Raw genomic sequence first — 26,294 nt, 5'->3', positions numbered from 1 at the left:
ACATCCCACTGGATTATGCATTGATTGTAATGTGCAAGAGACAGAGAAGCATATAAAAGGCACAAACTAAAGGCACAGATGGATGAACAAAGCATTTATTAGGGAAAGCATCCGGAAGAATACACAAGTTTTTTTGAAAAAAAAAAAAACACTGGGTTTAGTGAAAGAATTAAGTGAAATAATTTAATAGGAAGTTGTTGTTGTTTTCTCTCTCTCTCTCTCTCTCTCTCTCTCTCTCTCTCTCTCTCTCTCCTCTGATGTCGTTCTCATACTCACACTCCAGTCTCGTGGGGGGCGGTAATGCGCCTTCTTTTGCAGAAGAAGGAGAAGGACTTCGCATCGCGTCACCACACCACGCGCGCCTCGGCTTTCTTCTGAGGTGAGAAGCGGTTCACGGTAAACAAACTTCATACAGTTACAGAGTTCGCTCGTTACAGCCGTTCTTCACCGGGTCGTTCGTGTGGTACACTGCTATATGTGTGTGTGTGTGCTTCTCAGTGTCTGACTGATGAATGAATGAACGCTGGAGTGTTTTCATCTCCTGAAGATCACAGAGATCATGAATGAAGCAGAAGCAGAGTCCTGCTGGATCACGCAGGAGGTCATCGAAGAACAGATAGGTTTGTGTTTGTGTTTCCTCAAACAGTTCATCAGATGTGTGTGTAACACAGTTATATACTCAAGGAGTGAGGAGTCAGATTATATGATAGAGCTGCACAGTTAATCACTGTATGGTTGTGATTCAGTCACTCATGCAGTCATTTAATCAATCGGTTCTTCTGTCTAGTAAACCTTTGATGAGTATGATTTATCAAATGACACGACACAAAATCACTCACTGCTCTTCTTCTGCTCTCTTCTGTAGTGTTGATAGTGATTAATCTCTCTCTCTCTCTCTCTCTCTATATATATATATATACACACACACACACACATGTATACGTTACAGCTGAGATTATGCAGTGTTTTGTTATTTTGCCAATAGGTAAATGTTAGTGTAAAAACTTTATTGTCCCAGTTTGTTCTGCAGCATGATAGATTTTGCACCACAAACAAGACAAGACATCACACAACATTAATAGCACATGAAGAAAACAAAATAAGAAAACTACCTCTTCCTGAGGTCTGAATTCAATTTAACTTTTTTTTGCAAGATTCAACGTTAAACTCAATTCAATGCAAGTCTTACAAAGAGCAGTCATCTGTGTCCTGTCAATATTAAATTAAGCTAATTTCTGCAGACGATAGTCTTTGTTGGCTCATCTGTAGGGCTGTCACTTGAGAAAAATCTAATTCGAACAGATCTTAAATATCATGCAAAAAAAAGTTTGGGAACCGCTGGCCTAGCATAATTCATTTCTTAATATTGCTTGCAAGAAACACCAGTCTATCAACTTGATCTGGATCAAGTGCAGCTCTTTTTATTAACCCAAGATGTTTCCAGACACTACATTTAAGATGCGCTGGCGTTGTAATTGTCCACTTCAAAACAGGGGAGCTATTATTAGCTATTAGTTATGAGTTATGAGTCTTTACTTTTTTTTGTGTGTCACTCAGGCAAAACAACTCCAAAAATGCCTTCAGGGCTTGTGAAATAGTTTTGTTTGGTATATTATTTTGCCATTTTCATTCATTTTATGTTACTGGATTAACTCAAAATGAATTGACTGACAAGACCACGGTGGATGATTTGGTGCGCAACAGATCATGAATGTCATTGACTAATATCGTCTTTTAAAAGTATAAACATGATCATGAATGTGAAAGTGAATTGCAAGTGTGGATTTAAAAGCAATCTTAAGACCCCGTATATTGATAGTGGTTATCATTAGTGGGTAAATTATGTACAGTATCTCCAACCCTTACCGTGTTATCAATAAGGCGTTTATTCACTGCTGTGAAATTTTCTTCTGTACTGGATATCTTGCATCTTTTACAGTTTAAACCTGTTGAAATCTCTGAAAAGCTTTCTTATATTGGTTTTTATGAATTTGATGCCATCATATAAAGATGCATGTGTAAGGTCCAGGCACTCGGCCCAAGGAAGGTATCCGGTGCTGGATGAGAGTTTCCTGCGTGTTCGGTCTTTCAATGCGTAGAGTCATTCAGTTTAGGTTAAACTCAAATCTAACTCCATTATTTATTTAATCTGACTCCATTTTAGTATGACCTTGAATTTAGGTTGAAATGCAAATTGGTTGTATGCCTTTTTTAATTAGTATTCTTGACATTTGATTATTCTAATTAACTCTTTACTTTTATACTAACTCGTTCATTCGGGTGCTCATGTTACTAACAAGGATTCAACGTAATCTACTAGAGTCAATAATTACAGAGTAAAACAGAATAAAATCAAATGTAACAATTTATTATCAGTCAGGTAAATATGTGTCCTGCCAATTACATATCCAATTGAAACAAATCATAGCATTATAAAACATCAAATTCTCAAAGATTAATCTAAAAGTAGACTATGCATACCTGACCTTAGTAAATACATAGTATGAAGTGAAGAGACACACAACACACTTCAGGCTTTCTGGCTACAGAATCAGCCTGATCCTTTCGCTGCAATCGTTTAAATTCCTCACACCAAGACAAACATCCCCCGAGATGGAGACAGAAACTAACAATTGGAATTTGATCAGGTCAGGTCCCAGACCAGGGAAGTTTACACCTCAATAGGAACAGAAGGTAATTTACATGGAGGACCCTAGGAAAGGACACTCCCATCACAGTAATCAATATATCTCTTGACTCTTCGGATCTGTATTATCTTCTAATCTATTTTTGTAAGATTGAGACCATTGTACCAGTTGCACTGGGACATTTCCAATGATACTAGACATGAGTGTTAGTTCACTTGCATTGACATTTTCATGTTATCATTTTGAGCAGACTGAGTAGAAGGAAGAATGGGTGAAGGGATTTCAAATGAAACAAATGGCCAGAAGGGGAGGAGGTCTCCTGCTCCTCCACTCTGTGGGGTGTCTCGAAGATGCCCGTGTATGTTTTTATGGAGATCAAAGTATCTCAGGTTCTTTCATCCTTACAATGTCATGAGACTGACATATCCCACGAAAACCATCCTTGACTATTCAAATTTTAATTAGTTATTAATTGTTTAATCTCAATTATCGTATTTTCACAATCATTGGAAAACGATTTTTTTTTAAAATTCGATTAATTGCACAGTTCTAGCTGATGGTGTTTACTTAACAATGCGCTTTCACTTTAATTCAGCGCCTGCAGTATAGCAAAAATAGACTCAGTACATTAACAATCGCTGCACTGCTGCAGAGCACCGCTCCTTGACACCTCGTGCAGCTGGAATCTGTTAATACGCACAGCAGATGGAGTATGCGTGAAACAGGCGTTATAACTTAACACCAGAGCACTGCGGTGTTTACCTTCACCAGGCCTCGCAGTCGCTGCTCAGAAGTGCAACATTGCAACGTTGCGCGGCCGCGGCACAGCATAACATTCATTCTGAACGCTGAGTAATTAAATACACCGGTACATTCAAAATTAACATCGTAACGAAAATATACACCGGTTTTCGGTATGAACCGGTTTACCGCCCAGCACTAACTTATGTTCATATTGGTGTTTCCATCCAGGCTTTTTTTTTATGCAGTATTCCAAAATTCGCATAAAAATAAAGTCATGTGAAAAAATTAGGACACCCCATTACCCTGTAGGGATGGGTATCGTTAAGGTATTAACGGTATTACTACTCTTACCGATACTGCTTAACGGTCCTGTACTTTAACGGTATTCTTATAGGTACTTTGTGTTGTGTGTGTGTGTGTGTGTTTTTTTTTTAAGAACAAGTTGAGAACAGGTTTAACATTTTCTTTATTTTTTTATGTAAAATTAATAATGGGCTTGTCTTGGACCAGATGTGTTAGGAGGAGTTTATTGGATAGTAGCTGCAGCTTAAAAATATATATATATATTCAATAAATTTTATATAATAAAAGGTTGCAAAATGTGGCAATTGGGTATTTTGTAAACTAACTTGAGGTGCTGTGCATTTAAGTTAGCCAAATAATGTTTACATTTACATACTGATTTTTCCTTATTTGGAATTTTAAAAACAAGTAGAAAATATGTTGATTTCATTTTCATTTTTCCCAAAAGAAATCAACAGAATTTCTAGGTAAGGTTAGCAAACCAGGGAGATTTTACATTTATTTTAAATGACGTGAACAACGTTGATTCAACATGATTTTAGCATACACACCTGACGTGGAAGGGGCAACAACCAGAGAGGAGCTAACAACCAGAGAGGAGCTAACATTAGCTAGGCAGTCGATACACATAATGCACTTTTGAAAGATGCTTTGACAGATTGCTTGTGTTTCCGCCCTTACATGCAAATATTGTTTTGCACTTATCACAACGAGGGTTATCAGCATTAACTGTAGTGAAGTATAACCACACTTTGGAACGTTTTGCTCTCTCTGCCATCGTCACTCTTTGTATTAAGCGGGAGTTTTACGTGTGCATGTACCGCGCTCTTTCTCATTGTGTGTGTGTGTGTGTGTGTGTAACTGACAGGCAGCCTCCGCGGTGCGCATGCGAGTTCTTGCAGGTCTCACAGACAAACGTCTTAATAATATGGCATATTAGAAATGTTTGGTAAGATAAAATGTGCACGATAATATTAAGCAAATCTCTTCACCATCGTCACTCTTTATTATTAAGCAGGAGTTTACGTACAATTAATGCATGTGCGTGCGCTCGTTGTGGTGTGTCTGTGTGTGACTGACAGACATTCTCCGCGGCAGATCTCACGGACAAACGTCTTAATATGATGGCACATTAGAAATGTTTAGTGAGATTAAATGTGCACGACAACATTATTTAGCAAAAATACATAGTACATTATTTTTTTCCCTCCAGTACCGAAAGCAGAACCGATACCGTCCGATCTTAATGATTAAGACTACGGTCTTTCATAATTTAGCCCCGGGGCCAGTTTAATACCGGGTTTCGGTACCCATCCCTATTACCCTGCCCACTAATAGCGAGTGTTACACCCTTTGCCTGAAATCACTTCAGCGAAATGCTTCTCGTTGCCATCTACCAGTCTCTGACATCGGTTGGAGGAAAGTTTGCCCCATTTCTCAATGCAAAATAGTTTCAGCTGTGAGATATATGATGGGTTTCTTGCATGTACAGAATGTTTCAAGTCAGCCCACAGCATCTCAATGTGATTCAGATCTGGGCTTTGACTCGTCCAACCCATTTACTGGCATGTTTTGGGTCATTAGCCGCGTTTCCACTGTCGGGCTTAAACCTGGCTTGCTAGTGTGTGCCAGGGCCAGTCGCGTTTCCACTGTCACTTTTGGGGCTTGATCGTGCCTCGTCAGAGCTTCCTCGGGGTCAACGGCCGTTTTTTTTTGGCCCTACAAAAACCTTGGGCCAAAGCGGGCCTGCTGGGGCTAGAGGAGGGGTTATGAACAAAGGAGGAATTTCTCCGCATCTGGAGAGCCTCAGCGCGGATCATTTCAGAAAGATAACAGCTTTAACACCAGCATAAAAGACTTTGCCTCATTGGAGCTTCCTCGGTGCCAATGGCTAGGGTTTTTTGGCCCAACGAAAACGTGCGCCGCGCTCGTTGTGGTGTGTGTGTGTGTGACTGACAGACAGCCTCCGCAGCGCGCATTAGAGATTTTGCAGATCTCACAGACAAACGTCTTAATATGATCGCACATTAGAAATGTTTGGTGAGATAAGATGTGCACGATAACATTATTAAGCAAAAATACACAGTACATTAATTTTTTCCCCTTGTTCCACTATCGACAGCAGAACCAATACCGTCAGATCATACTGATACTACGGTATTTCATAATTTAGCCCCGGGGCCAGTTTAATACCAGGTTTCGGTACACATCCCTACTCTTAAGCTTCTACAATCTTCTTTTTGAAGGACCCAGGTAGCTCTTTTGACCTCACCATGGTGTCCACTCTAACTTCATTAGCCAAGAGCACACCAAACCAAAAGTGTGAGATTGAAATAGGGCAACCTTCTTGTAACAATGTTCTAATCATGTGTACCTGATATGATACACCTGTGTGTGCTTTAAGCCAGTTTACGTGGGAATAATTGTTGGGATGACCTAATTTTTACTTTCCACAATTTTTTTTGTAGTATTGCTTTACATTGATATGAAATATCCATATTTTCAAAAACACACATGCTTCCATAGGGTGTCCTATTTTTTTCACATGACTGTAGGTGGATGGAAACCTAGCTAATGTTATTTGAACATTTTACAACTCTGACTTGAAAAATGTCAAATGTGTAATACTTCTCACTGCAAAGATAATCGAATGGTCCGTGTACACCAGTCAAAAGAATCCATCAAAATGATCATACTTATTGCTAATGTATCATTGTTCACATTGGTTTCCCTTTATATTTGGTCTTTTTGGCATTTTCAATGATTTAATAAAAATTATTATTTTTTATTTCATTTAGACCTGATGGAAGAGATCAATGAGATGGAAGAAGTGATTGAAGAAGGGAAGAAACATCATGACATCGAAACTGATGAAACATCTTTGAGTCCCTCGTGGGAACCAAGACCCGAAATATGTTTCATTTGCCCTCAGTGTGGAGAGATCTTCACATGTGAAGAAAGTCTTAATCTTCACATAAAATTTGAAAGTGGAATGAAGCCTTACGCATGTGATCACTGTGGGAAGAAGTTTAGAAATAAACGATACCTGAATAAACACAAGACAACCCACACTGACGAGAAGCCACACTCATGTGATCAGTGCGGGAAGAAGTTCAGACGAAAAGAAAGCTTGAATGAACACATGAAAATCCACACCGGAGAGAAACCGCACTTGTGTGATCACTGCGGGAAGAAGTTCACACGAAAAGAGAGCTTGAATGATCACATAAAGATCCACACGGGACAAAACCTGCACACCTGTGAACAGTGCGGGAAGAGTTTCAGGAAGTCCAGGGCTTTCAAATTCCATCTGCTCCATCATTCTAGAGACAGGATCTATAACTGTGACCAGTGCAGTAAAAGTTTTTTTAGTCCAGATAACCTGAGGCACCACATAAGAACCCATAGAGAGGAGAGGCCTTACGTGTGTTATTTGTGTGCAAAGAGCTTTAAATATATGGATTGTTTTAAAAAACACCAGAAAAGACACAGCGGTGTGAAGGATCATACTTGCTCTGAGTGCGGAAAGACTTTCTTTACACTTTCTGCACTGAAACAGCACCGGACCGTTCACACCGGAGAAAAACCTTACCAGTGTTCACACTGTGACAAGAGATTCCGTATTTTAAAAGACCTGAAAAGACATGGGAGTGTCCACTCTAGATAGAGTCATATCACCCCCAGTCCTGTGAAGAGTTTCACCTGAGTATCTACTCAGTCATACGAAGAAGACATGTTCAGATCTGGTGCTCTCAGGAGTCTTTGTAGCAACCTTGCGTGTGTGTGTGTGTGTGTGCATGGCTTCAGGAGAGCAACCCCTTCATTTGTGTTGTAACACTAATGAGCGGATGGTATTCAACCATCTGTCCCATATTAATGAATCCTCTATCACATTCTGCACTCAAAGACCAGAACGTGAGTTAAAAAAACAAAAAAAACAAGGACCTTCGTTTTACAGCATCTTTCAACATAACTCACCACCCTGGGCGCCGCCACGGCGGCAACATCCTGGCGTCGATGAGAATTATAACACCTCGGAGACTGTCCAGAGATATCTGTGCGAGTCTCAAAGGAAAGACAAACACCCGCCCTTTTCACTCACAGCGCGATCACACACATACACAAACAGGCATGAGCATTTTTGGCTAGCACATGGGCCTTTTTCGATAAAACTACCTCTAAATGTATTTTAATGTCTCCTTTTATGTGCTCAAATGTAGTTATGTGGCATAGTGGAATAGATAAATACTGTGTGTTTAATCAAACTTTATATGCATGTAGTTAGGAACAACTCTTATCTCTGTATACCTGATTTGCAAAATCATAGTTTTTGGTGTCTGTATATTGTAAAAACCCCACTGTAACGAATCTTGTCGGAAAATTACAAAAAGATGCATTGTTTCAGAGGAGCAATCTTGCTGAGTAAAAAGGTTTAATTTTGTCATCGCCATAAATTAGACCAGTGGGCGGAAATCAGCAAACAAAGAAGATTTTTCCCGCCTCAGTTTCTCACTTCATTGGTTCATATGGAAAGATAGGTGTAACCTACTTTTCCATAAAAACAAAGGGAAACCCTTGTTGTTGGCATTGCGCCAGAGAAAGAGGGGGTTCTCACCTTCGCGACTGGATTTCTCAAGAAGTTTCTCCGTTTGTTGTTCTTTACTTTTCGTTTCATTTTAATTTTTCTTTGTCTTTTGATATTTGACTTCGTTCAGTTGTCTTCACTTGGCCAAACGAACTTAAGTCTAATCATCATTTGGCAAAGTTTACATTGGCGTTAGCCATCGAGCTCGCGCATCATCTGTTCTGGAAAGAACAACGCTGAAGCCGCTCCGATGGACAATTTGAAATCAGCTTCACACAAGAGCCAGATCAAAGCAAGTACTTTCTTATATCGCAACTAAAATTGCTGTTTAAGGTTGTCTAGGCTATTCCATTTTTGTAAAATTATTCAGTGACTTGGGGTCTCTTGCAAAGTTAACTCTTTGAAAATTGTCACGCTGAGATTGGTCTTTACTCTTTCTCTCTCTCATTTCTCTCCCTCTCTATTTCATTACTATTCTCATTTGTTTATCTTTTCCTACATTGTACTATTCATTTTGCTATATACTAATATTTACTCCGTGTGAATTGTAGTTGTGTACTGTTTAGTCTGTTTTTATTAAATACCATAATTTGCTTGAATTGAACTATTTTATTGCTCACCAAGATCGAAGTCCCTGAACCATGTGATATAAGCTACAAGCTTTGTTTTGTATGAATTAATTTCGGTAATCTAAGTAGTACTGGCACAGAAAATATTTTTTTTTTCTTGATCAGAAGATAAATATTTCTTGGAGTTTGTAAGAAGGGTATTTTTATTGATTTTTGATAAGGAAGTCTAGCTTCCAGTTCACGCGACAAACAGATTGTCTAGATAACTAATTCTAGTAATAATAAATTCTAGTAAAGGTTACCTTTAAATGATTAAATATTCCCTCTTTGGGTAATTAAATATTTGTAAGCAATATGCACATCTTATTCATAGACTCATGAATATTCACTTCATTTGAGTTAATTATTCCCCAGAAAGTGATTGTTGCTTCAGTGTTATTTTATTTTCATTCTTATATGCTCATGCATTCATTGTAATTTTTGGTGTTTATATATTTTGTAATTATTTTACAAAATTATTGCTTTTTTGATATTTTTTTCTTTATCTGTAATGATCTTGTTAAACGGTTTCAAGAAATATAAGTTTAAGTAAGAGGTAAGAAAATGTCTCCATTGAAGGTTGTTAAAGGACTCATACGATGCGGATAAAAAAAAAAAAAAAACATTGTTTTGAGTATTTTGTGTCATGAAATGTGTTTATGTAGAATAAGGTAAAAACACATTATTTTCCACATACTGTACATTATAATGGTGAGCCAGTTGATCCAGGAGGCCAAGGAGACCAGAGGAGACCTAGCCGTACTCTGGCTGTATCTTACCAACGCCTACGAGTCTATACCCCACAAGCTGGTCAAAGAAACACTGACAAGACATCACGTGCCAGAAACGATCCGCAACCTCATTCTAGAATGCTACAACAGATTCAGATTGAGGGTTTAATCAGGAACGTTGACATCTGACTGGCAACGGCCAGAGAAGGGAATTACAATCTCGGTACCTCTCTAGCCAAGAACATGATTGTAAAAGCAGCAGAGAATGAGTGGAATGTAGAGACCCCATGTCTAGATCTGGTACTCGGCAGCCACCTATAAGAGCCTTCATGGATGACCTTACCATGACAGCAGCTTCAGTTCCGGGTAGTAGATGGCTGCTTCAGGGGCTCCAACACCTCATCCTATGGTCAAGGATGAGCTTTAACCCAGCCAAGTCCAGGTCCATGGTTTTAAAGAAAGGCAAAGTGGCCGATTGATTCCACTTTACATTGGACGAGTTACAAATTCCATCAATAACCGAAAGACCAGTTAAGAGCTTGGGGAAGATCTTTTACAGCTCCCTGAAGGACACAACGATGTCCAAAAAACCAGAAACGATGCAAGGAACTGGCTCACTGCGCTCGAAAATCAGGGCTTCCAGGAAAGTAAAAAACCTGGAAGTACCAGCACGGAATCCTGCCGAGGATTCTGTGGCCCCTTCTCGTATACGAGGGAAGAAGCGTCAGTTGGTGCAGGACAAGGTGCAGACAGAGCTGGATGAAGACCGCCTGACCAAGATGGTCGGTATGCAACAGCAAGGCGTCTGGACTAGGTGGGAGAACGCAGAGCAGCGCAAGATTACCTGGGCAGAGTTGTGGAGCTCTGAACTAGACTTGTGCCGGTATTTGGTAATGTGATATATCTCTGTAATGAATATGTACAATACTGTTATCGTGGGCAATTCTAAATACCGGGAATAATTATATTACAAATTATCCTGAATCTGGAATGTATTTTGAGAATACTATTCCCATCAACTGGTCAAAGTGCACAACACTGCTGTATGCTGCTTGAAAGACTCTTTGTGCTCTGATGTCAACAAGCACGTATAAGAAGCACATGGAGAAACACGTGAGGGACGAGCTGAATGAAAGCACATTCACTCTCTGACAGCAGATGGCGCTAAACTGCAGAAAATGTCCTTACCCTGGAAACCCCTTAAACAAGCTGGACTACTTTCTGAAACATAATTGCATTTTTTAAAAAGCCATTCAGATTTGTGTATTTAAATTTAATGTTCATCACAATGCCAAATACTAGTATTAAGACTTAATATCTTATTTTAATCTGGACTACAACGTGCCATATATGTAGTTTGAAAATGTTTAGATTTTTTATTGTTGATTCACACTTTACATCAGGGCTTCATTTTTATCATTAGTTAATTCATTGGTTAACATTAACTGCCAATAATAAATTCTTCTGAATATTCATTAATCTTAGGTATTCCGATATTTAATAGCACGTTGTTAATGTAATGTTGCAACTGTATTATTTAATGAGCTAATATGAACTATGACTTGTATTTTTCTGTTTACAAAGATGAATAACTCCTGTAGCAAATGTAGCTATTGTGAATGTTAATGTTTAACTAATGAGATTGTAAAGTGATACCTATAGGTCTTTTGCACTTTAATCTGTGCAAAACTTTTAACTTTATACATTTTTCATTATTGTTTTATTTATTATTTAAATGTTTAGTTATTTTTGTTATTACAAAAAAATGTATATTATGTAATACTGTTTACCGTGATAAAAGCATTAGCAATTAATCGCAACAGGAAAATTTGATACTGACATGTCCCTACTCTGAACCACTGCGCATCAAGTTCCTCATCAGTTCAGTGTATGATCTTCTACCTAACCCATCCAACCTTCACCGCTTGGTAGACTCACCGCCATGCCAACTGTGCCAAAGGAGTGGCACACTGGAGCATATCCTCAGCTGCTGTCCAAAGGCGTTGGAGGATGGGCGGTTTCGCTGGCGACATGACCAAGTCCTCAGGGCTTTGAGAGATACAATCACTGTAGCAATCCAGAGCAGTAAGTGTCAGCATCCCTCCAAGCAAACCATCTCCTTTGTCAGACCTGGGGAGAAGGCATATCAGCAGCCATGCTCCCCAGGTGGGCTCCTCGCAAATGCAAGAACCTGGCATCTTCAAGTGGACCTGGGAAGGCAGCTCAAGTTCCTGAATCACATCACGGTCACTTCACTCCACCCAGATGTGGTGATAACATCTGAGTCGACTAGGCAGGTGGTCATAGCAGAGCTTACAATGAAGTCTAGTCATCTTTAATTATATAGCACTTTAAACAAAATACAGTGCGTCAAAGCAGCTGAAAAACATTCATTAGGAAAACAGTTCGTCAATAATACAAAATGATAGTAAAAGACAGTTCATCATTGAATTCAGTAATGTCATCTCTGTTCAGTTTAAATAGTGTCTGTGCATTTATTTGCAATCAAGTCAACGATATCGCTGTAGATGAAGTGACCCCAACTAAGCAAGCCAGAGGTGACAGCGGCAAGGAACCAAAACTCCATCGGTGACAGAATGGAGAAAAAAACCTTGGGAGGAACCAGGCTCAGTTGGGATCAGTTCTCCTCTGACCAGACGAAACCAGTAGTTCAATTCCAGGCTGCAACAAAGTCAGATTGTGCAGAAGAATCATCTGTTTCCTGTGGGCTTGTCCTGGTGCTCCTCTGAGACAAGGTCTTTACAGGGGATCTGTATCTGGGGCTCTAGTTGTCCTGGTCTCCACTGTCTTTCAGGGCAGTAGAGGTCCTTTCTAGGTGCTGATCCACCATCTGGTCTGGATACGCACTGGATCCGGGTGACTGCAGTGACCCTCTGATCTGGATACGGACTGGATCTGGTGGCTACGGTGACCTCGGAACAAGAGAGAAACAGACAAATATTAGCGTAGATGCCATTCTTCTAATGATGTAGAAAGTACATCGGGTGTGTTATGGGAAGTGTTTCTGCCTCCCGAACAATGTTAGGTAGGTTATTCCAGAGTTTAGGTGCCAAATAGGAAAAGGATATGCCGCCCGCAGTTGATTTTGATATATCCTAGGTATTATCAAATTGCCTGAGTTTGAGAACATAGCGGACGTAGAGGATTATAATGCAAAAGGAGCTCATTCAAATACTGAGGTGCTAAACCATTCAGGGTTTTATAAGTAATAAGCAATATTTTAAAATCTACACAATGTTTGTGTATAGGGAGCCAGGGCAGTGTTGACAGGACCGGGCTAATATGGTCATACTTGCTGGTTCTAGTAAGAACTCTTGCTGCTGCATTTTGGACTAGCTGTAGTTTGTTTACTAAGTGTGCAGAACAACCACCCAATAAAGCGTTACAATAGTCTAACCTTGAGGTCATAAATGCATGGATTAGCGTTTATGCATTTGATATTGAGAGCATAGGCCGTAATTTAGATATATTTTTGAGATGGAAAAATGCAGTTTTACAAATGCTAGAAACGTGCCTTTCTAAGGAAAGATTGCGATCAAGTAGCACACCTAGGTTCCTAACTGATGATGAAGAATTGACAGACCAGCCATCAAGTCTTAGACAGTGTTCTAGATTATTACAAGCAGAGTTTTTAGGTACTATAATTAAAACATCTGTTTTTTCAGAGTTTAGCAGTAAGAAATTATATATTTCTATATAATTTATACTTACTATATAATTATACTGTATATCAATTTGCACTGGCTTCCAATAGCTGCTCGCATAAAATTCAAGGCATTGATGTTTGCCTAGAAAACTACCACTGGCTCTGCACCCATTTACCTAAATTTGTTACTTCAGACTTATGTGCCCTCTAGAAGCTTGCGTTCTGCAAGTGAACGTCGCCTGATTGTGCCATCCCAAAGAAGCACAAAGTCACTTTTACGGACTTTTAAATTAAATGTTCCCTTCTGGTGGAATGACCTCCCCAACTCAATCCGAGCAGCTGAGTCCTTAGCCATCTTCAAGAATCGGCTTAAAACCCATCTCTTCCATCTTTATTTGACCCTCTAATTTTAACACTCAAATTCTATTTTTTAAAAAATCTAACTACCTTTCTAATCTTTTTGTATTCTAGTTTATTTTTATTTATTATGCAATTGTATATGTATGTGTGTGTGTATGTGTAAAGACCTCTAACTAGCTTGCTCTATTCTTTTATTTTATTACGTGTACTGTGTTAACCTAACTGAGACTTGTTAAAACACTTAAATATAATTGCTCTTTTTGTTGTTTTTGATTGCTTCCACTGTCTTCATCTGTAAGTCGCTTTGGATAAAAGAGTCTGCTAAATGAATAAATGTAAATATAGAGCGGAGTATCATCAGCATAACAGTGAAAGCTAACACCATGTTTCCTGATGATATCTCCCAAGGGTAACATATAAAGCGTGAAGAGTAGCGGCCCTAGTACTGAGCCTTGAGGTACTCCATACTGCACTTGTGATCGATATGATACATCTTCATTCACTGCTACGAACTGATGGGGGTCATATAAGTACGATTTAAACCATGCTAATGCACTTCCATTAATGCCAACAAAGTGTTCAAGTCTATGCAGAAGAATGTTGTGGTGAATTGTGTTAAAACGCAGCACTAAGATCCAATAAAACTAATAGAGAAATACACCCATAAGAGCAAATCATCTGTAACTCTAAGGAGAGCAGTCTCAGTACTATGATACGGTCTAAATCCGAAATCCTCACATATATACCGTTTTTCTCTAAGAAGAAATGACCGCAAGAGAGCCAAGTATGCTGAGCTGGTGGAGGAGTGCAGGGCGAGGGTATCTATTGACCCAAAACACCTGTTGACCCAGGGTTTATCACTGATGACGTGTCCAAGTACCACGTTGAGGTGTATTTTAGAACTTAGAAATAGTTTTCCCCCTTATGCCACGTTTTCTGAACCACGCTGATTTTCACAAAGCTCCATCTCTCTGAAAAGTGAGGTGTGCTCTGATTGGCCAGCTATCCGGTGCATTGTGATTGGCCGAATACCTCAAGTATGTGACATAAATGTTATGATCAGCTCTAGGCATGACGAAATGGATCTCGTCCTCTTTTGGAAGGCCAAACAAAGTGGTTTCACTTTCATGGTCAGTGTTGCCAACTTAGCGACTTTGTCACTAGATTTAGTGACTTTTTCAAAAAAGCAACTTGCCACAGATCTAGCGACTTGGACATACCTTATTTAGTCTCTTAACTCTTCAGTATTGCCGCACGAGCGTGTGCTCTCTCTTTCCCAGCGCTCACCTCTCTTTGCATCTGCTCTGTTCAGCGAGCGCAGAAAGGAGCAGCACTTTCAGTTAAAATGGACATTCTGTTGCTTCCAACTCTATTTTTATTTCAAGTTTAGTTTTATGTTTACTTGATTTCATTAGACAATGTCGTGAATAGGATTTTAGTGCAGATTAACATCTTTGAGAGCTGATTATGTAGTCTTAATGGACCGTGTTTCATTCATTATAATATTCATTCCTTTGTCTGACAACAGAAATATAAAAATAATTTAATTAAAACCATTTTAAATTAGAATTTGTCTGCATTAAAATGCAGTATGCGAATACAGGGAGGCAACATAATACTTCTCACTTATGTCATGAATATTTAGTCTCTGTATTTAGTCTTAAATTCTCACGCTCTTTTCGCTCTGGCTGGCTTGAGAAGTACAGTGGTGTATAACTCTTATGCGGTGTTGGGGGACGTTTACCTCCACTACAAGGTAAAGTTTAGTCTTATTATGGCCACAACTTTCTCTGTGTTTCAGCCAATGGAATGATTTTTGGTGACATTATTTTACACATATTTTGGGAAAATGCTTTGAAAATGTTTAAAAAACGCAACAGTACACAATATAATAATGTTGATATGCTCCATATAACTCCATATACAAGTCAGAAACTAAGCTTTTTTTGTACAGCCCTATCAAAAGGGTTAACCTGTTAGCCAGCAACCCCCCCATTATGGGACTCACAGCTGAAAGTGCTCTACCAAACTTAGAATTGTGTAATGAGAAGGGAATAATTGGAATTAGGTGTTAATGCACACGCCCCTTAATTTGAATGAATTGTTGTGGCTTGATTAAATTAAAGTGTACAGCTGATGAAGGAGGAGAGGAGGATTATTTAAGGATGGGTTGAGCACTATTCGAGAGAGATTCCGCGAGCTCTCACTGATGGGGAAACGCTAGACGGCCGCTTGGGATAATTAGTAACTCCGGCGGTGAAGATAGGCAGTCAGTGGTGGGTAAATGTGTTAGACAGCTAGGGACATTACTTTGGGCTAGGAGAGCTCGTGACCGATGTAACTGAGATAATACCGAGAATGCAGAAGCTGATTAGGTGGACTCATAAACTGATAATTGAAGATTTCCTGTGTATCCTCCTCACCTGATGTGAGCTTGTCCGTTTTGTATGTGGGCCAATTTAGGCAAACCAGGGGTAATCTGTTTTATGAGAGAATGCTATATTTTAACAAGTAATAAAGAATCGTGTATAAACTGCCATCTGATTGTGCGGGTCTCTGCCTTCCCTGTCCTTTGTGCGGTTGTTACAATTGTAACAGTTTCCTACTTCAGTGTGTTACAAACATAATTTTGGTGTCTTTGGAAAGATAGATATGTCTTTGGGCTTTACTTTTTATCAACCAAATTTGATAAATGCTAAAAAATATTGAAAGTTATAGACACTGAAGTGCCTTGAAATTTTTTTTGCCACACTTAAAAAAAAAATATATATATATATATTAGGGCCGGGACTTTAGCGCGTTAATTGAGATTAATTAATTACACAAAAAATAACGCGTTAATTAAGATTAATTAGTTACAGAAATAAAAATCCCGCATTTTTTATAACTTATTTTTGCACCGCGGAACGTTTCTCACTGGATGAGTTTCGGCGGACCGATTATACTGAAGCACCAACTAGCATTCGCAATCGCATATCACCGCAGCACATCGAACCTCAAGTATCACCTCAACGCAAAACATATAGCAGCTAGCAGGCACGTGCACAGGTAGGGCTCAACCTGTGCAGAGCACATGCCCTTTTTGCCCTTACACTCCGAAGTGCCCTTTTTTTGGTGGTGTTTTTTTTAAAAAAATTTTATCAATGCTATTGGTCACCCTTAACGTCTGTCTGTCTGTTTTACAAATATTTAGCAAATGAAAGTTCTTAAAACGAGCTTGTGTAAATCTTATTCGATACTCAAGCTGTCAGTAAGCTGATAACTCCGCCCCCTCTATATATTCATTGAATCAACTGAAGTTCCACAGAAGCCACACAGTAGACAACAGCTGAGCTGAACAAAGTTTTGGGAAGGGTAAATAAATATCTTGTTGTTTAAATAAGTACTAAACACTATGTCTATAAAGGCTCATATTTTATTTATTTGATGTCTGACTGACCCACTGACTGAGACATGTGGGACGTAGCCAACACTTAAATAGCCTGTGCATTCAGTAGCATTTCATCTTTTATAAAATGCGATTTTGGCCAAATGCATTTTACCACAGGAAAAACTGAGCGCTCTGTCTATATAGCTACAAAAAATAGTTTGTAACCTGTAGGTGAAAATGTAATGTGATGCCGGTGTAGCAGTCGATTCTGTTCCCCTCGGGTTGCCAGGTCCGTTTAATAAACCCAACCAAATAGTTAATCAAACATTTCCCAAAGTTGCCTAAATTCCGCGGATTTGGCAACATTCCCGCATGCAAATACACCTGGATGTAAGGAAAGCAAAAAGGGACAAATTTCTTGCTACACTGCAGCATAGTAAAATGATTCTCACACTCCCGTTTATGTTCTTTTTTATTATTCATCTTGCAGTTGTTCCGTTATTTTTGTTTTACATTTCAAGTTGAAAAACCTCTCGTCTTAAATTTATTTTCAAGTTTAAGCTTTAGGACGGTATTTTGAAAGATTTGACTTGCCGTACATCCTGTCACGCTTCTTGCGCACGCTATTTCTGATCGTACGTATTAGTAACTCTGCAACTACGCAGGAATTGTAGTATATTTGCGTAAAGGGGAACAGACATTCCGAGGGGAACAGAATCGACCGACAGCGGCGCCGTCGCCGTTTTAATGACGAAAAAAAAAAATTAACATTTGCACACATTCGCTGGTCAAAAACTATATATTGGTAAGTAATACAGCAACATATAATTTGTTTTTACCATCGGGAAATCATAACCGGTGCGCCCCCGCGCTGTTTCGTACTGGAACTTACACAAAGCGACAAGTGATCATCCTCCTCACATGTATAAAATGTAATAAAACATGGTTTTACTACAGTAATGTAGTAGTAACTAAAAAAAAAAATACAGAAGATCACTGTGAAATCTTTATATTTTATCATGCAGAATGTAATTCATGATTCATTCCAAGGCTTCATTTATTTGATCCAAAATACAGCAAAAACAGTAATATTGTGTAATATTTTTACAATTTTAAAAGACAAAATTTTACAATTTTACAATTTTTCTATTTGAATATATTTTAAAATGTAATTTATTTTTGTGATCAAAGCTGAATTTTCAGCATCATTACTCCAGTTCAGTACTCTTAAGAACAAACTCCGAAACCTCTGCTCAGAGGAGAGAGTCTCAGATCTTCTCCTCATAGCCATAGAGAGGGACATCCCAGTGGATCACAGTGAAGTCATAAACATCTTCAAGCACATGGCTCACAGAAGGTTGCTGTTGTAATTAGGTTTAAAGAAGCCCTTAAAACCCTGTTTATCTATATTATCTAATTATCTAATATTATTATTATGGTTGTTATTAATCGTGAATAAATCTAAAGCTTTTGAGACTATTATTGTGTTATTGAATTTGTCATGAAGATGTGACCATTTCTTCCTTTTATGCAGGCTTACTAAATAATCTTGATAAAAAAGGGAGGGTGGTGCCCTTTTTCAGTTTCAGCACATGCCCCTCAAAAGGTCTGTGCACGGCCCTGGCAGCTAGCGTGGACTTCACACTTTATGTTGAACTATGTATTATTTTGTTGGTGCAACTGGCAGTTTATGTTGAACTCTATTGTTTTGGACAAGGTTATTGAGAGTTGGACTTAGTATGTATGAAGCAACAGAGAGACATGTTTTCTAATAGTCAGGGTTTCCAATGTTCTGACTGTTATTAGCAGTATTGTGTTTTACTTAAAAAAAAAACACTTTACAGAAGGCTCCAGCACCTATAAGCTACCTGAATTTCTGAAATGTACTTTTTCTAAATTGTTTCTAAATATGCTATTGCTACACTTAATGGCAAAAATTGCACTGGTCTGCTAGACTTGGTTGAACAAAAATAAACAATATTTTGTTGCTTAAACTTATGTATTCAGTCATTATTCAATGGTATACTATAAATCCATGTGAAAAAAAATTACTTCTCACTGTTCTCAGGTCAAATATTTATATGCGATTAAAATGCGATTAATTTCGATTAATTAATAACAAAGCCTCTAATTAATTAGATTGATTTTTTTTAATCGAGTCCCGGCCCTAATATATATATACATATATATATATATATATATATATATATATATATATATATATATACCCCAAAATATAAAAAAAAATATTTACCAACAGTATTGTAGGCTTCTACAAAACTATTTAGTCATTGTTCGGTTATTTAAGAATCTCCCCACCGAACGGGGCAACAGGAGAGGACACGTTCGGTGGGGAGATTATTAAAGAACCGAACAGTTATAAACTGAGGCCCACTGCACTGGATTAAGTGCAGTTAAAAACAGCCACGGATTGCTTCATTAAGGAAGCTAAATCAACCCAGGATCAGTTGGCCTCTCATTTCTCTTCAGTGATTGATCCTAAGTTTATCATTAATCAAACTGCCTGTTGATCAAGGATAAAAGAGTGCATATGTCAACAGAAAGAGAGTTATAATGGCAGACTTGGAAAAGCTTGGAAGTGTGCGATCAAGAGCACAGGCTTCATTTACAAAAAGAGCTCATACTCTCACCAAACTGGGATTTTTGGAACCGACTGAAGTTCTTAAAGAATGTATGTTTAGGGTGGACTTTTCTAAAGTCACAGATGTGGGATATGAGTATGCAGAAGCCTTGAGGGAGTCGACTGATAAAAAGGTCATAGAATCTGCAACCCAAATTGATGTAAAGACAATGGAGTGTGAGAAAAATTTCCTTGAGGTAAAGAAAGCCACCCAGGGAAACTTTTGGGCCAGTTATGCAGAGGAGGCATTCTTCAGGCAAGCTGAAACCGCTGAGTCAGGAAGTTAACTTTCGGAAGTCAATCAAGGACCGTAGGCTAAGGAATAGAGGTCTTTAAAGAGGGGTCACTGAGATCGAAGAAAAATGCTGGTGAAGTGGAAGGAGTTGGTTCCTGGACTGAAGACATTAGATCTCAGGACACGCCATAAGACACTAAAGAAGAGGGTCTTGGTGTTGTCTGATAAACTGGAAGACGATGAAGCAGACCGAGCAAAGGGTAGAGAAAGAAACTTGGGAGATGATGGTAGCACGGTTGGTGATCTAAGGCAAAATGCTTCTTCCCTTTCTCTCCCTGACATGTCTTCTGATCTCAAGTTTAAGCCAAAAAAAACCCACAGGGGCATCGAACATGAACACCCGAACCCTTTTTCAGCAAAGTAGCCCAGATAGGACCAAAGGAAATTCTGATCTCCAATCTCAAATTAGCCTTGATAGAGCACGACTACCCACTTTCTTTTGTGATATGAGGGACTATTATCGCTGGAAGACTGAGTGGGAGGACCTAGAACAATTGGGTAACCCACAAGGTGTGGGATGTATAAAAAAGTTACACTTATTAAATAGTCTCCATGAAAAGGTCAAGAAGAATCTAGTTCTATCTAGCTGTGAATCTGCCAAAGATATGTTTGGGCTGCTGGAAAGCAAATACGGGAATAAAGCCAAAATAGTCCTAATGATCACCAATGAGGTCCAGTCTCTCCCGCCCGTCAAAGGAAACTATCCAAGAAGATGCATTGAACTGATCCAAGCTGTGGAAAGGGCACTTTGCAACCTCCAGATTCTTGGTGAAGAGGACGCTTCTGTACTGTCTGTGGAGATGACTCCCATGCCGGTAAGCTATTTGCCTGCAAGGTCTTCAGAGAGCAAGATCTCTTAAGAAAAAGGACCAATGTGAAGGAGCTAGGGTTGTGCTCCAAGTGTTTGCGGCTCCACCCCAAGGATAGAAAAGGATGCACATCCAGATATCTCCGCCCAAAAGTAGACTGTCGGAAAGGAGAGGTGTCGGACCACAATTACCTTCTGTGCCCTACGCCACAGACTCCAAAGAAGGACAGCTGCAGTGAGGAGCAGAGTATCATAAAAGGGAAGAAACTTGGCCTAACCAAGAAACAAGAGGATTTTTTGGCAGAGCTTACTCTAGAACAAAGAGAGAGATGCAAGAATGGGTTCTCAAATAAGATATCATCAACTGTCCTCACATCTGAATCCAAATATCACAAATGAAAAAGCTGATCGCCTTGGACTGTGCGGTGAGAACATACGACTTATAGTCCATGGAGTTGGGGTGATGAAAAAGACCAAAAGATATTGTCTTGACCATAAGATATTCCCTGCGGCTGAAGGTGAAGACATCTAAGGGAAAAGTAGCAAAGCATATAATTCTCTGCTTTGGACTGGAAAACATCGTGGAGGTGACTCAATCAGTCTCTGGCGAGCAATTACAGAAGTTCTTCATCGATGTACCCAGAGACTAACTGGTCCGTCCCACAAAGATTGACCTCCTTATTAGTCACTGGGAAAGTCTTCTTGTTCCCCAGCCAATTAAGATTGTGGAAGACCTCGTTCTCTGGGATGGTCTGCTGGGAAAGACTGTTGGGGGAACCCATCTTAACCTTATTGAGACAGTTGAGGCAACCTTCAGAAATATAGAGAAACGTTTGGAGAAGGAACCTGTGTGGAATGCTGCATACAAAGAACAAATACATGAAATGGTGTCCAGGATGGCTGCTGTAAAACTCACAAGAGAGGAAATTAACAACTGGGAAGGACCTAAATGGTAAATTAGCCATCTGGTTGCACCAAACCCTCATTCCTCCTCAACCCCTGTGAGAATTGTGTGGAATAGTAGCCAAGAGTTCCGAGGCATAAGTCTAAATGATGTCCTTCATAACTGTGCGTTCACACCGCCAGCGTCGAGAGCGTCAAAGTGGCCGGAAGTCATTCATTTTCAATGTGAGCCGGCGTCGAGCAGCGGCGAGGAGCGGCGCGGCGCGACTTGGCCGTTGAGAGCGTCGAGGAGAGTTGAAATCAGGGCAACTTTATGGTAATGATCTATGACGCGGTTGGGCAGCAACCAATCAGAACGTAGAAGTCCACCGCTTGAGAGGATTCCAGAGAACGCAGTCCTGTAAACTTTGGTTCCGACCACATTAGTTCCCAAGCAAAATGGAGGAGAGATTGATCATTGCTGTTGCGGGTTTCCCAATAATCTACGACGTGTCCCTGTTTGCGTACAGGGACATAAATAAAAAAAATGATGCGTGGACCAAGGTGTCTGAGATTGTTGGTGTTCCTGGTGAGTTGATGATGTGCATTATATATTTTCTGAAAAACAAAAAAAAAAGCGGGAATTCCATGCTAACTTTAGCGCCAGAGCTTGCAAAACAGTGTTACTGCTGCAGAATATTTCTGACATGTCGACACATATTGATTAAACGAAAAATAGGTGTTGTAGAGAGCTGCTGCATATTTTAAAATGAAAGCAGTCACTTCTGCCTATTTTTTATTTATTTATTTATTTTCTACAAGGAAAAACAAGTGTTCTATAACTGGTCTCCCCTTTGGTATTGTCAACAAATTGCTTAGCTGGAAAAAATAATGATAAATGTCATTAGACTTAAATAAATATACAGTCAGTGTCACATACAGCTGTGCCATTTCAGACATAGCATTCAAAGGAATTATTCTGAATTGTGGGTAATGAGGTGTTTATATTGAATGTGTTTTCTACTGTCTTCTCACTAGCGGATGAGTGTAGAAAAAGGTGGAAGTCTCTTAGAGACACCTATAGAAGAGAGAGAAGGAAGGAGTCAGAGAGGAAGAGGAGTGGAGCAGGGGCGAGCAGTGTCCGGCCATGGCGCTACAGTGGGGTTATGGGTTTCCTCAACCCCTTCCTAGAAGACAGAATAACTGCCAGTAATATGGTAGGGGGGGTTGGGGAAGCCCTGACCCCAGAGGAGAGAGAAGATGCCATGGCCGGGCACAGTCAGTCAGCACAGACAACATACACACACAGTCAGCAGTGTGAGGCAAACCAGCTGAGTGAGAGCCCGAGCCAGTTCAGCGTTGAGGTTCAGGAAGGACCATCAAGCCCGAGCCAGTCCAGTGTTCAAGGACAGACAGGGCACTCAAACAGGAGAAAGAGAGCACACAGCAGCACAGAGTTTGAGGAGAGGATGCTAACAGCTTTGGAGTCTGTGAGTAGGAGAGCTAGCACTCCTCAGGAGGACAGTGACAGTTTATTTTTTAAAAGCCTCCTGGAGGACTTCAGGACCCTGTCATTGAGGACCAGGCAGGATTTAAAGTTCCAAATTCATAAGCTGGTTTATGATGCAAAATGTCTGGAGGCTGGACTCACTGAACACTGGGGAGAGAGTAGCGGGGGGCAGCTGACAAGACTGTGAGGGGTGTTAGTAAGCTTATTTCCCTCGCAGTCTTGTCAGCTGCACCTTGTGCTTTCTCCCTCATACACAGTAAGCCTTCTATGAAACGTTTTGTTCCATTAGTGTTAGAAAATGTTTAGTATAAAAATATTTGCTCCAACAGTGTTCAAAAATGTTCAGTATAAAAGTATTTGCTATAACAATGTTCTAAACTGTTCTGCATATAAGTATTTGCTCCAAAAATAAAAAATGCAGAAACTTGAATGGATACTGCTGAAGTTTTTTTTTAAAGAATATTTTATTATTTTTAATAAAAATAATATGAACTAAAATGTGCTTTTTACGTTCTGTCTTTTTATTAAAAAATATATTTAGTTACCACTTTGTATGAAAGAGTTTCAAGTGGTACCTAAACACATTTTCTAAATACATTTTCAGCACATTTTAGTTCATATTCATGGTGTCTCACAAATAGCATAGTTAAGTACACTTGGATGTCCTTAAGAACTACTAAAGACGAATTTGTAGTATATTAAGTACAAAATTAGTGCATGAAAGTAGAGCACTTTAAGTACATTATGGAAGTGTAATTTTTTTCACCAGGGGAGAGCGGGTGTTGTCATATTATATTTATGGAAATCATGCTTTTTTTTGACTAATTTGTGGCTCTTAAAAGAGCCGTTAAAAGCAAAGGCTTATGCCACAGGTTGCCAGGGGACAGCTCCCTCTGTGGAGAAATAGGTCATCAATTTCTCCCGGACACGGATAGCCTCCCGTGTGGGGTTGTTGCTGCCCACTCGGGTGACCTCCTGTAGACCAGCAGCTTCTCCGTCTCCAGCTGATGGTATGGACGTACTGGTGCTGTTTGTGGACCTTCTCAGGAAGTTGTGCAGGACACAGGTAGCCTTCACACAGGCATCCACGTTGGCAGGGCTGATCTCAATGACTCCTCTGTACATACGCCACTGAGCTGTGAGAATACCAAAGGTGTTCTCAACAATCAGCCTTGCCCGTGACAGCCTGTAATTGAATATTCTTTGCCTGCTGGAGAGATTGTGTCCTGGGAAAGGCCGCATGAGGTCTCGGCGGAGTGGAAAGGCTTCATCAGCCACAAACACGTGTGGCTGGGGTCCCAAATGCTCTGCACTTGGCAGCAGAGCATCCTGTGGCAGGCCAAGGGTCCCATCTCGTAGTGCCTGGCCGAAAGTGGAGTTAGCCAGCGCACCGCCATCACTTGTCCTCCCGTAGCTGCCCACATCGACTACCCGGAAGCAGTACTGGGCATCTACCACTGCCAGGAGCACAACTGAGTAAGTCCCCTTGTAGTTGAAGAACAGGGACCCTGAGTTGTCAGGGGCCTTGATCACAACATGTTTTCCATCGATGGACCCAAGACAGTTGGGGAAGTTCCACCGATGGAGGAAGTCAGTGGCGATGCTTCGCCAGTCCTCAGTGGTGGGGACTGGCATGACCTCCTGCACCAAGGCATCCCATATTGCCCTGGCGACCTCTCCAACAATCCCTGCTACGGTGCTCACTCCCACACGATAGCTGAAAGCTATGGTGCGGTAGGAGTCTCCAGTGGCCAAGAATCTGCAAAAACATCAACTAATTACTTAGGCAAAATGAACAAACAAAAAAATTGGGGTGAACAGAAGAACATTTACTGAAGTACTGTAGCCTACTTGTGTACAAATTTGAGGTACTTGTAATTTCCTTGAGCAATTTTTTTATGCCCTTTCTCTATTCTACTTCTACTCAACTGCATTTTCAGAGGGAAATATTGTACTTTTAACTTAACTTACTTTTTTCCACCACAACAAACTTCCTCAACCAACTCCAACAGTAAAATCATGCTTTTACAATAATTAATTAGTAATAATAATACAATGATATTATGTATAATAGTATCATAGTCCCAGTTCACTTTTAAACCTTTAAAATAATTTTCCTGATTATACTTACATTAAGTAATGTTTATACCTGATTATACTTAAAATAACATTTTCAATGCAGGACTTGTATTGTATATACTTGTATATATTTTTACAGTGTGGTATTAGTGCTTTATACATTAAGTAAAGGATCTTAATACCTCGTCCACAACTGCAAAAAATACAGCATTAGACTAGATTACAAACTGATAAATATCCATGTAACAAACTATGAAACGAATTTCCAACCCATAAATTACAAAACAAAGGGTAAACTCATAAAGAAAAAAATAAATCATGAACTCACCGTAGACAAATTGCGAGGCGCTCAGCCGGCTCAATTGCGCGCCGATAACTGGTGTCCTGCCTCGCAATTCGCGGCCCCACTTTTGACAGCAGGTTGTCAAACTGGTCCCTATCCAGCCTGAAATATCGCTGGAACCTGCCGTCGTCCAGCCGCAGCTCCTGCACCAGCCGGTGATATTCTCCAAGCTGCTGACGGGCTTGGAGAATGTCATGCACCCACACCGATCTCCGACGTCTTCTCCGCAGGCAGAGCAATCCCACGCCAAACGCAACAACTTGATCCTCCATCGTAATGTGAATTTAATAAGGCGCACAACACTATTTATAGGCAACATTTTCCCGCTAGAACGCTTGATTTTCAGCGGGAATGCAATTCATTTGCTCAAAATAACACCGATTTGACCAACTGCATTAAAGCTACACTTCAACCAGGAGAGTTTGAAATGTAGGTTGCACACAGATTAATGGTAAAGTTAAATAAAGACCAAGGCTAGTAAATGTCTCCTATAATGTTAAATTAAGACTACCATGAACACAAAAGCCACACCACACAAATGGCTTTTAATTGGTTTATTTCGTTAGCAAACATAACTACAATAAAGGTATTTCCGCCGATCAATTTCTTACTTTTACATTTAAAATATTTAATGAGGTTAACTTATAAGGTTACCCACCTTGTGGTCAGTCATATAAGATCAACAAGCTTGTTTGCTTTGCGGCCCCTTTAAATACAAGA

The 26,294-nt window shown here is 39.8% G+C and overlaps 2 protein-coding genes across 5 annotated transcripts in view; one reads left to right on the top strand and one right to left on the bottom strand.

Moving 5' to 3' along the window:
* Positions 1-295: 295 nt before the first annotated feature.
* Positions 296-26,294, top strand: part of LOC127952766 (gastrula zinc finger protein XlCGF8.2DB-like) — a 94,546-nt gene continuing 68,547 nt past the window's right edge. The window contains exons 1-2 of one of the 4 annotated variants that reach the window (XM_052551493.1): positions 358-620; positions 6,494-8,879. In XM_052551493.1, coding sequence (XP_052407453.1) covers positions 560-620; positions 6,494-7,362 — 930 coding nt within the window. In that variant the 5' untranslated portion in view covers positions 358-559 and the 3' untranslated portion in view covers positions 7,363-8,879. Of the gene's footprint in view, positions 621-6,493; positions 8,880-26,294 lie in introns of those variants that run through there. The other 3 variants (XM_052551490.1, XM_052551491.1, XM_052551492.1) reach the window with 3 other exon arrangements.
* Positions 23,662-25,193, bottom strand: LOC127952774 (uncharacterized). Its single transcript, XM_052551509.1, has one exon. It carries the CDS (start codon positions 24,785-24,787, stop codon positions 24,014-24,016), a length of 774 nt encoding a protein of 257 aa, XP_052407469.1. The 5' UTR covers positions 24,788-25,193; the 3' UTR covers positions 23,662-24,013.

Source organism: Carassius gibelio, chromosome B3, assembly GCF_023724105.1.
Source record: "Carassius gibelio isolate Cgi1373 ecotype wild population from Czech Republic chromosome B3, carGib1.2-hapl.c, whole genome shotgun sequence".
Lineage (NCBI taxonomy): Eukaryota > Metazoa > Chordata > Actinopteri > Cypriniformes > Cyprinidae > Carassius > Carassius gibelio.
This window is presented reverse-complemented; position numbering and strand designations above follow the sequence as displayed.